Below are 12,916 nucleotides of genomic sequence, written 5' to 3' on the forward strand. Positions count from 1 at the left end.
GCACTGAACCTTAAAAAAACATCAGTGTAGGGTATACCGGGCAAATGTATACTGGGCAATGGCACTTGACCTTAAAAAACATCAGTGTAGGATATACCAGGCAAATGTATACCGGGCAATGGCACTTGACCTTAAAAAAACATCTGTGTAGGATATATCGGGCAAATGTATTCCGGGAAATGGTTTTTAACCAGACCTAGTATGACTAGACCTTTGGTAAATGTCCGAAATATATACTAGGTCTAGTGCCACTTTTGCTATACAGTGTTACGTCCCATATCCGGACGTCCCTTTCCCGGAAGGGTCGATTTCCCAGACACTTTTTAACAATCAAAATAGACAAACATCTCTCCATCTTCCCCTTTCCTTAAAAAAAAAGTCTTTTGACACATTTTCTCTTTTTCTAGCTTGCACTGAACCTCTGATTTATGCATCGAACCCATAAATCACCAGAAAGGGGAAGTGAAGATCTACCAAGACCATTGAGTGACCGTTAGTGACGCTCCTCCCTTGGAATGTAGGAAAAAGAGGGAGGTTTGTTTTCAAAAGACCGCAACTGAGTCCCCTCCCCCCTCTCCCATGCAGGTGGCTAGTAAAATAGGCATTTCCTGGAACCTTTTTATTGAAAGAAGAAATACTGTGGAAAAGGGTAAACGTGGCAAGCGTTAAGGTGGAGGGGGAGTCAAAATGTAAAATTTGAATAGATCTAAAAGGATACACAACCTTGAGAAACAAAACATTCGTTCTTCCCCATACCATGTAATATTTAGGAGGCGGGGGAAAAAGGGGGTAACATTCTTTCTTTAGCAGATTCTTTCAGTCATAGAAGAAAAAATAAAGAGAACCCGATCAGCGTGCCCCGCCTTTATGCTTGATTGATAGCCAATGATTGGAGAGAAAACAATAATTTGTTACTTCCCCACCCTCAACTTAAATGATCTCCTCTTTACACTTATTTTCTTTTACAAATAAGGAGGAAATGAATTTTTCTCCTCCACCTACCCACCTTAATGAATGACGGGAATTTTCCTTTCTTGCTTGAATCATTCTAGTTAAAAATGGCGGATTATTATTTTCATATGTCAACTTTTTTTCGTTTTCTATATTTTTAGCAATATTTTTTTCTTATATTTCATATTTTATTGATTAGATATTCTAATACTAAAACATTATTCCCCTTAAAAATAATGTTTATTTATTTTTTGCTTCTTAGATTTAGAAAATTTTAAGCTTTGTTCCAGAATGACATGAATTTCTCCTTCCTGCTTGAATCGTTCTAGTTCAAAATGGTGGATTAATATTTTCATAACTGTTAAATTTTTTTTCATTTTCCATATTTTCAGCAATAATATTTTTGTTTTCTAATATTTTATATTTGATTGATTAGATATTCTAATGCTAAAACATTATTCCCCTTAAAAATAATGTTTATTTTTTGCTTCTTAGATTCAGATCGTTTATTAAATCATTTTAAGGTTTGTTTACCTTGGGGGTCTATGATACGGAAAAATCTATTATACGGACTTCTGGAAGTCCTACCGATTCCGGATACGCGACTTTACACTGTAGCTTAAATATTTAAAAAAAATTAAACAAAGCGTTTGAATCAATTTTAAACTGATAACGAAAAAATTATTGCTTTAAAATTAAAAAAATAATAATAATAACTGCGCCAGATAAGAGTAATTGAAGTCGTTGCTTTATACAGCGCATGTGCGGAAAAAAATTTAAGAAAAATTATCCAGGTGCATCTAAAAGTGGATGAATATTCCAAGACACCCATATTTTTATAATTGTGGCTACCCATCGTATTTTGAGGATCAGAAATCCAAATTATTTGAAAAAAAAGGCATTTTTAGCCAGAATAATATCATTGTGTTTGATTTTGTAATTTAAAATATCTTCAGCCCCGCCTAAATGAAGTAGTATATTTAAGATTTATCTTATGAATATATATTAAGATTTATATTATCAAGATTTGTCTTAAGATTATATCTTAGCATTTTAAAATTGGATCACTAGATCAAGAGTTATTAAAGTGTACTGTTTTTTTATTGTGTGCATTGTACTATTGTAGTAAAACCTCAATCAATAGTTTCTCATGGTATCTCATTCATTGCTAAAGATACATACATGAAAACGACGATTGCTATTCAAAATAAAAATCAAATAATTACTTGAAAATGTATGAAAAGTAATAAGGAAGTAATGAACTTGAAAATTAAAAAATTTACAATAAGTATAAAAATTTTTAATTAAAATATTATGTGCTTAATGCAAAAATATTTGTTATGCAAGGGATAGAGGATTGCGCCTTATATATTTGGAAATTTTGGTTTGAAAATTTTGGCTAACCTTTGTCATTATGAAGAAAAAAAAAATTACATTTTCTAATGAAATTTTAGAATTTGTATTGGGGGTTACATATTCAGACGTGCCAACTCTCCCGCATTTTGCGGGAGTCTCCCGAATTTTGAGTTATTCTCCCGCCCTCCGGAATTGATTTGAAAAACTCCCGAATGTTACTGCGATCGACGGCCAAACTCAAAATTACCTAATTTTTCCGCGAGTGCGAAGGTAAGTTTTTCTTTCAGCTTGAATTCCATCCCCTCTTATCAAACTACCATCTGCCTGAAGCGTAGCTGAACATGCTTTATTTTCCCCCCTCTTCAACGTTACCTCTAAAAACACTCCTATTTCACCCGCCCCCTTACACTGGGGGCGGGTGAAATCTTCCTCTTCTTTCCTGTGGAGTTGAATGCAATGACGTCACATGTCGTTATCGAGTGACGTCCGTTCAGGAGTGGGGAAACTCGTACTCTCGATAGTTGGAATTGATATTGTATCATGCTGTTTTTATAGTTTTTAATGCGTATTTTTCCACGGTTAGCAACAAGCTCGTAAACTAGCAACGTGATATCAATTATTCGTTTAGTCTTCGTACTTCGTATATTTAAAAAAAAAAAAAAATTCAAGGATGTCTTAAGTCGAAACGGAAGTATGGATCAATTTCAACAAATCATGTACCAATGACTTTAGCAAGACTTAATTGCGGAGAGCTAAGTCTGCAACTCTTTTTTTCATGCATACAGTAGAGAACCATTTATCTGGTATCCAGATAATCCGTAAAAAAAATTTGCTCGGTTCTCCCGCCATTTTGAACTAAAACGATATGAAAAAAAAAAGCGGAAACTGGACTAATCCTTGAAGTTGAGTAGAGGAAAATGTGAGGAAGGGAAGAATTTTTTTCCCCGTTTACCCAGAGAAACGTCATTTCTTCCGCGACCTTGAAGATTTTAGATCTTTATTCTCTTTTAGGTCGTTAAACTCAAAGGAGTGGCATGATGATTTCGTTTGCTAGTTTGATTTACGAGGGGGTGGGGAAAATGCATTGCACATGCATATCAGTGAACAGAAGATGAAAGAGAAAAATATATTTATCTATTTGACATCGATTAATAAAAATAAAATGTTTTTCTTTTGAATAAATTCTGATTCTTTGGAAGTGCGGTATCATTCGCAAGTTTTTCTTGATGTGGAATCACACCTGCTTTAATTAAAAATCGCGTTTTTGTATAAAAAAAAAAGGAGAATTGTTTATTAATTTAAGCATACAATTATTTTATGAAGCAGATTGCAGTTTCGTTTTTCTGATTCCACTACGTTTTTTTTTTCTTTTTCATGATAAATTTTGCACTCAATAAAATTATTTGTATTACCAAATTTTTTCATTAGTTTTTTTTTTTTTTTTAAAGTCCGTTGATCTTGCCTTGTTCTAGGTTTTAATATTTATGCTAGTGCCGTTTTTTAACTATCGTTTCGGTTCGATAATTTTCAAGTGTTGTTTTTATTTAGATTAATAGGTTTTCCTTTTATTTTCGCTCCCCCCCCATGAAATATATTGCGTTATTTAATCATTGGTTTTGTTTATTAGTTGATTTAGGAATCGTAATTATTTTTTAAACTTGTTTTTCTTGTCTAAACTTGCAAATTTTTTTATTCTTTTAAATTTTATTTTTCTACAATTTTTTTCCTTTTTAGATTTAGGAGTGCTTTTCTTTTTTCTCTTACTTTAAAATGTGTTTACATTTTTTCCTTGTAATTTGGGTTTGATAAAACATCGATTAACGACACTTTTTTGTCGATCCAGGAAACCGGGAAATTAAGACATCCGGGATAGCGATGGTCCCGAGCATCCCGGATAATTGGTTCTTTATTGTACAGACATTAGTATTGAATTGGTTTTTTAAAATAAAATACTTATTCAATTTGTTTATTTTTTAAAAGTTTTTGTGTATTTTTATTACAGTGTCGGGTTTTTGAATAATGTTTTATTAAGGAAATGGTATTTATTTAAAGAGTATCTACCTAATATAGTTTTGTGTTGCTAAATCTGTGTTTAATTATTTTATTTCCATTTAATATTTTTAAACAATTATTGCTCTATTAGTGTGTAAAATTTCTTGCATTCTTATATTTAATAAATTTTTTACTTAAAATTCCTTAGAAGTGCCAAATGTTGCATACCATGCACCTTTTTTTACCCCTCCTGAAATCTCCTGAATTCTTGTTAGGGAAACTCCTGAATGTTAATTTTGCTAGGTTGGCACGTCTGCATATTTATTTAAAATTTTTGTAAGATGTAATAAAATCTTGTATGATAGAGATTAGTTTGAATTTATCTCTTAGTACTTGTTATTCAAATTTATTTTATTCAAATGATATTTTATTTAATATAATTTATTTTCTAGTTTAATTTGTAATTAATAATTACTTTATTAATATTCTGAAAAAATATATTTTTTGTAGTTTAATTTTCCCTCACAAAGCTCAGCGTTTTCAAGCTGCTGTAACATGATCATTGCTGTCTGGTAATTATAAATTAAACACATAATGAATATAATATTCATTAAATATAGTTTAGCTTAAATATAATATAACTTAAATGTATTAAAAATAAAAAAGCGGGCTGTCTGCAATAAGCATAGTAATGTAGTCAGTCAGTGAAAGCTCTACGGAATTCTGCAATTAGCAAGATACTTTTTTTTCTGTAACGGCAGGTACTGAACTTTCGTTCTTCACCTTGGAAGAGGTCGGAAGTGTTGATCATTTTAACGTTACCCAGTGGGTACCTGTGAACCTAAGTCACGGAGGCGAGCAACAATACTCATGCCACACTGCCACAAATACCCGTTCATAGGGTGGGCCACATTCAAACATCACACCCAACAGATGACAACACATAGAGAGAAACATCCATGCCCAGAGCGGGATTCGAACCCTCAGCCATTGGCTTCGCAGTCAGGCACGCTAACCGCTCGGCCACCTGGCCGACATTAGCAAGATACTGGTACAGTTGAAACATGAAAGATGTGCCATGAAAGATATGTTTTGTAATTTTAATCTTAATTTTTTTTTAAAAAAAACAATCCTTGAAATCACTTCAGTTTATATTCTACTAAGGCTGAACAATTGCAAACATTGAATTTTGTATGAACATTGTTCATGAGCTCTTTTTCCTCAAATTATTTTATGGGCAATCGAAACGGGCTACAGGTGGCATAGAGCAGAACTCTCTACCTATAGCAACACTTCACATGCTTTCACCATTAGCGTGTGGAGAGTCATATAAGAAGGCAGTATGTTAGTTTCTGTCTTGATTTTGAACTAGATTAAAGTCTTTTAAGTTAGGAAACTATATGGAATTGACAACTACATTACATATACTTCTAAAAGAAAGTGTAATGGAAATTAAAAAAATATTTTTAGCAGTTTAATATGAAAAATATTGTAGTACATTCCTATACAACTGAAAAGAGGACGAGAGAGAAGGGGAAGTGCCAAAGGCATGGCGCTGGTCTTCTCCCCTGATGGCGTATTCGAGCGTTGCGATTGCCTATATCTATTTATTATTTTGTGTTTAGATTTCTTATAATTTCAAAGCAATTATAATTATTTAATCAATTAACATATGTTATCTATGTAATAAAAAATTGTTCTAAATCATTATCAAATGTTCTAAGAATTTCCTAAAATTTTGTAAAAGTGGTTATCCTAAGATTTTTAAAATTTTACTACTAGTCCTAAATTTATATGTATTTTTCTGTAAACTATGCAAAGGATTAGTTTGATGTAAAAATGTCATATTTGGAAATACCGTGGCTTATCATTTCATGGCACCAATCCCTTAATATTACGAATGTGTTTAATATATCTAAATATCTGGCTGAAATTTGTCAACTGGAAGAAACATTTTAGATCTTAAAAAAATATTATTGTTCATCATGATGAAAAAATTTCAGTTCTAATTTCTAATACAGTTTAAGATGCCTTTTTGAATGGTATGTAATTATGATTTGATAAGATATTTCTTAACATTTTATTAAACTGTTCTGTTTGTATTATTTATATTAGGAGGAAAACTCTTGGAATCTCCCAACTGACAAAAGCCCTTCTCACAACTTGAAATTACACAAACATTCTGAAATACATTCAGATTATCCTGTTGCAGAAGAGGAAAGATGCAACAGAAATTTTTATCCTCATTGGAATGATTCCAGGTGGCCTGAGCAACAGTGGAAAAGACAACCAAATGAATTTAGGTGTGCACTCCTTATCAATGTTTTTTTTCTTCGGATTTATTGTATTTTGATTTTGAATGTTTTTGGATTTAATATGATTGTAAAAGCAACTAATAAAATGTGAACATGCTTTGAAGCACATTTTTTATACTTTATCTGTAAGCATTTTAATTTATTACATTAAATTAATTCAACATTCAACATTTATGCAAAAGCAGTTGTATTGAAGAAATTTGATTTTTCAAATATAAATATTTTCCAAGGGAAATATTTTATTGGCTTATAACTGGTTGGTGTGATGCACGAGGGCAGAGGTGTAAATATTGTACACATTTATTCTATATTCCTAATTGGTTGAACGTACCAATGTTTTATCATTTTTAAATATTTAAAGTAGTTTATTTTTTTTTTGCACAGTATAGTGATCATTGTCTGGAAAACTTAAGTTTATAAAAATATGTTTTGACACATCTGTTTTACATTAAATATTTTTTTTTTCAATACTTTTTTAAAATATATATTTTCCTAACTCTCTCATGTATTAATATTGCTCAGTACTTACTAAATTGCTCTGAGTTTTAACTTCCTTTTAAATATTATAACTTTGTTAGTTATACCAAGCTATTAACACAAAATTAGTATTCCAAATTATGTGTTCCAAGATTTATAAGATCTACAACTGCACTTTAATGAATGTTACTGTTAACATGAAAAACGAAAGAAGAAACCGAAATTTCTCTATAGAAGCATTACAAATTTTTTAGTAAATCTAAGATTACTAATTAACATTTCAGTAATGCAGGGCCAGATTAGGGGTGGAGTACTGGAACTGCAGCCCCAGACAAGGGCGCTGGGATCGGAAGTCATTTTGACCTCACAAAGATTTTCATTATTCGGCAAATTTTGCATGGTTATTCATCATTATTACAAAACTTAATTTTCTTCCTTTTTTATTTTTAGAAAATACAAATGAAATTATTCAACATTATGTTTTTATTTATTTTAGCAATGAAAAATAATAGTAGTGCAAAAACATGTACAAGTTTCATTTCATATTTTTCTTAACAAATCTAATCACATCCTTGCCATAAATAAGTTCATTTTTTCAATCACTCATTCTGCAACTCCTTCAAACAAGCCAGTTTAATCAGAAATTGAGGTATAGAGGTATATAAGATGGTAATGAGCTCTTTTTCATACTTTATGAAATAGAAAAATTCGAAAAGCATAATAGTGAATAGGTAAATAGAGTTTGGCTAGAAGCTGAAAGAAAACCTCACTTTAATTTCATACTACAAAAACTTATCTTCATTTTTAAATACATAAAAATTTCTATGATGAAAACAATGTGTAAACGACACTATGTTGACTGTTTTATTTCCGAGGTATTTTTTCATTATCTCTCTAGATTAGAAAATTAGGTACTGCAGCTGTCACCACTATTTCAGAAGATTTTCACTGAGCATGCTTCTCACTGTTAGAACTCAAAAACTATAAGATGAAACAATAAAAGAATTTCCATGTTTCTACAGCAATGAATCTGATATCAAAACATAAATTAATATTCTGATATCAAAATGTTATTGATACAGTTATTTTACGTCAAAGTTGAAGATTAGCAAGGGAATAACGATTTTTTTGCCTCTTCCTGTAAATGACAGACTCGAAATTTAAGCAGAGTAAATTTGTTTCACTATGTTTAAATTTAGAGTTGAAATAAATAAATAGTTTTCATTGACAGTCTTTTGGATTTTTTTGAAAACTTATCACAGTAAAATTTTAATTTGCAAATTAGTACTTCTATGGCTAAAGATAAAAATAAAAAGAAATTTTGACCTTTTTTTAAAATTTTAAATTAGTTTCAGAGTAATTAAATGTTAAAAATATTGGCGTTTTCTTTACAACACTGAAAGGTTAAGAAAAATGCGTTTTTCTTTTTTTTGCATTGTTTGAACAGACCGAATGTATAAAAAAATTGCTTATTTTATTTATTATTAATGAGGGAAATATTTTATTTATGTTCGGTATTTGATCTGGCTGATTTATTTAGAATTTGGTTTGTGAGAAGGTGGAAAATGATGTCTTCATGTTGACAGTGAATTAGCAGTTTTTATTTATTTATCGATGGGTTAATTAATTATTTTTATTTATTGACTAGAATAATTAAGCCTAAAGCCGTTCTATAAGTAATATTTGGTTGAAAAAATTAATGTGTTATGATAATGTTAGCAACAAAATAATTTAATTTTTTTTATTGGAGCAACTGAATTACATCCTTATATATACTTTACTTTACAAGGATTACAGGTTTAACGTTACTTTTTGTAAATTAACTGATTAATATATTTTAAGTGATCTCAAAAAAAATTATATTCAATATTCGGCAACATTTGCTGAATTAAATATTACATAGTTTGTTTTCAAATAATAAATGAGATGGTTAAAAGTTCTATTTTTTTATACATAAAAATAATTTTACTTTGGTAATATCAAATCTATTTCTTAAGCTGATAATACACTTTATTTTATTATAGATTAGGCTTCTAATAATATGCTTGTTTGTTGATATTATATAGAACATTTGAACTTTTTAAGAAGTTTTTCCTGGTTTTAGCGAAATAAAAATAGTAACAATAACTGTAACCAGAAATTTCTTAAATTTCATCAACACCTAAAACCACATCAATGATTTTTAAATAATTTTTATGTTTAATTTAATTAGGTATAATATTATTTTGTTCTTCTGCCAAGAACATCTGTTTTGCTTATTGCTTCAAATATTCATGATCTTAGTCTTTAAATATTTGTCATGTCTAGTCATTTATGTATATATTTATATATTATTGTTATTATTAATAATAATAATAAACTAATAATTCTTGTTTAGGGAACCACATACTTTTCCTCCTCCATATCCTCCGTCAAATCAACATTCAGAATATCATCAGACATATATAGAATTTCAAGACACAAGAGGCCATCGCTTTAGTCCATCACATTTAATTCATGAAGATGACGGATATAATTCTCAAATGAACTATGCTAAATCAAGGTATATCTTCTCATTCCTTCTAACTATTCCAAATGCAAAAATACTTTCTACTCTTCTTTCAAAGTTGTTTTTTAATTAAAAATCACCCAACAAATAATATTTTTTAGAACCCCCTAAAATTTTTGTAGCAAATATAAATGTTGATTGTTTTCCCTTTACTTAATTACGATGCAATTGCATATTTTTTTAAACATAAAACATATGCACATTAAATATCCTACAACACAATACTTTTCAAGATGTTGGTTATGCACAGTGGTGATCTTACCCAAATTCTTAAACCTATGACTTACTTCATCAAAGTTGAGTGAAGATAAAAATCACTGTTAAAATGTCAAACATTCTTTCTCATATTTTAATATTCCTAGGAAGAATTGGACTATCCCATGGATGTCTTATGTGTAATTAATGGTGCATAGATGGAATATTTGTGTAATTTGTTTTTATAAAAAAAAATTTATTTAAAAATACAGAGATTCTGTACTCCTAATATTCGTGCAATTTTCAGAAATGTCTATTTACTTTGTTTTTAAAATAACAGAAGTTGAAATGAACAATTAAGACACTGTTTTGTTGAACATTGATAGTTCTTAAAAATTTTGATGCTATTACTTCTTTGTTAATTATAATGATCAGCATTTGCCCCATCAATGCTTTATACCTTATTAATTATACTTAATATTTCTTTGTTAATATTAGTTAATACTATTATTAACGACAGATTAATAAGAGCTAATTTTTTAATGTACAATCAAAAGTGATGTTTGGTCATGTAAAATTATTGTTCGGGTATATATATGTTGTTGCCGAACTTCTCTGGCAGCACTCGGAAAATTGTTTCAATTTTTCAAGCCTTGATATAAAGAAATATATATGCATGTATATATATAACTTTCTATGGTGAAATAGTTATACCAATTTTTAAGAAACATTTTTTCTTGAATGAAGAAAAAAATATTTATTTTGAACTAATTTAGTTTTTATCTGTAGACCTTATAAAAGAAGATCTGGAAGAGGTGCAAGATATGGCTTCCGTGGATCTTGGAGAGTTAGAGAAAGGAATCCAAATCCTATGAACACTCAGTTGGAACAACCTCAAAATCAACAATTTCATATACCTCCACCAGGTTTGCTGCCACAAATATCTAATTTAGTTTCTACTTCTGCTTCTACATCAGGACAACCAAGTTTCAGAGAAGCATTTGAAGAGCATGTGTCAATATGTTCTTCAGAAGGAAATTTAAACACAAAAGGTAAGTTTTTTTTTTAATTCATTTATTGTGTTTAGTATAGTAGTGTGCAAAAAAAATGTAGTTCTGTAAATAATTTTTGATCTAATAATTGGATTTTTATGAACTAAAGCTGAATCTTTATGGTTTAATGGGCTCAAATACGTTAATTAATTAACACAGATGATATTTGGAGTTATGAAATCAGACACAAAAAAGCATTTTTCTGAATAAACATGCCTTTTTATGATTGATCTGGATTTCTTACCCTCAGAATATAGAAGTAGCTGCAATCTGGGAAATATGGTTACAATAGTTTGGTCCCTAAATGTTAATTTTACTTTTTGCATATTTCGCTGTATCTCGAGAAATTTTATAAGTGAATTGAAATCTTTTTGCACACAACTGTAAAATTCCTTTATCCAAAGACCATGCAAAATTTTTTTTTAATAATTATATATTTTATTTAATAATAGTTAAAAAATTTTTAAATTGTAAATTATGCAAATTTTTACATAATTTTAAAGATTGTATATTGATTGATTTTATAATTGTTTGCCAAAATTTTCAATTTTCCCAAAAATTTCTTAAGATACGACAAAATGCTTAAAAAGTAAAATTAACTTTAATTGGTCCAAAATTTGAATCACGCTCCTGATCATATTTCCCAGATTGAGGTTCCCCTTAATCCAGATTTGGTCTAGAATCCAAATTTGTCTCAAAAAAGGAATGTTTACTCAGGAAGTACATTTTTGTCTGCTCTAACGAATTAGCATATTTGAGTTTAGCCTCTCAAACCATTAAGATTGAGTCCCTGCACATGAAAATTTGATCATTTGATCAAAAGTTATTCAGGGTGCTTTTTGTTATTTTTTTTACTCACTGCAGATTATAGTTTAAAAAAGAAAAGTGGTATCCATTTTTTTTTATAATCCAAAGATGTATTGTGTTCTACTGACCTATATATGGTTTCTCATCAAAAAGATTTTTCATCCTAATTTTTGATATGTCAGCTATCAAATTTTTTTTTAGCATTTTTAGCAATATTTTTGTATCCTATAAATGTTGAAAATTCTTCTAATTCAATTTTAATATATTTCTGTTAGAGCTTTCAAAGAAATATTATTGTCATTGCCATTATATATTAAATTATTATTATTGTCAATGTAAAAAAAATTATTTTTGAATATTATTATATTTTGGTTTAAAAAATGTTTAGTGAGAAAAGGTTTGTTCCAAACATTTCTGAAGATTCTCACCAAAATGAATTGAAATTTAACAATTTGCAAATGAAAAGATAATTTTTCTTAGGTTATCAACTTTGCAAATATTCATTTTCATTAATTAAAAATTATTAAAAATTGACAAAATTTTACATGTAATCATAGTTGTAAATTTAATTGAATTATTTCTTGTTTATTCATTCCTCTTCATCAGGACGAACACATTGTTAGTTATCATTTTATTAAACATTTTATAGTTGTGTTTTACCGAAAATTATAAATGATTATCATGTGAGTTAATGTAATATAATTTGTTGTAAATGCTGGTTTAAACTGTAAAAAATGGCTAAAATTTTAAAAACTGTAGTCATTCTCAGCATATTTCAATCTGTACTATCTGAAACAAATATGCATAGCTTCTGTAAATATTAAAACATAAATTCAATAAAATCCACATTTTATGTTTAAAAAAAAACGTTTCACTGCAAAACCAGCCAAATCCTGCAGGCAGTGAGTTGTATTACTGGCCATCTCCATAGATGCTAAAATTTCACTTTTGATCAAAAGTTTGGTTATTTTATGTTATTGTGTTTTCACTTGTGATTGTATATGCAAAGTTTCTAATTGAATATCATGCTCGATTTTTATGAAGAAGTGCATAGAGGCATTTTCTTTTAATAAATATATATATATTTTTAGTTATAAAAACGTGTGAGTTTCGTGATATGATGAGATATGATAATATTATGAGTTTTGTGATTGTTAAGTTAATTTCAAAGTGTACTGTAGTTTCCAAAGTAATTTTCTGTTGGTCCCTTTTCTGAAATTCTA

At 29.1% G+C, this 12,916-nt stretch overlaps 1 protein-coding gene across 4 annotated transcripts in view; it reads left to right on the forward strand.

Moving 5' to 3' along the window:
- LOC107451011 (uncharacterized) overlaps positions 1-12,916 on the forward strand; it is a 105,524-nt gene that overhangs the window by 75,774 nt on the left and 16,834 nt on the right. For all 4 annotated transcript variants that reach the window (XM_043041100.3, XM_016066963.5, XM_043041101.3 and 1 more), the window contains 3 exons: positions 6,415-6,602; positions 9,469-9,633; positions 10,624-10,886. In XM_043041100.3, the coding sequence (XP_042897034.2) occupies positions 6,415-6,602; positions 9,469-9,633; positions 10,624-10,886 (616 nt within the window). The remainder of the gene's footprint in view (positions 1-6,414; positions 6,603-9,468; positions 9,634-10,623; positions 10,887-12,916) is intronic.

The sequence above is a fragment of the Parasteatoda tepidariorum genome, chromosome 11, assembly GCF_982258835.1.
Source record: "Parasteatoda tepidariorum strain Cologne lab strain chromosome 11, Ptep-v5.0, whole genome shotgun sequence".
Classification (NCBI taxonomy): domain Eukaryota; kingdom Metazoa; phylum Arthropoda; class Arachnida; order Araneae; family Theridiidae; genus Parasteatoda; species Parasteatoda tepidariorum.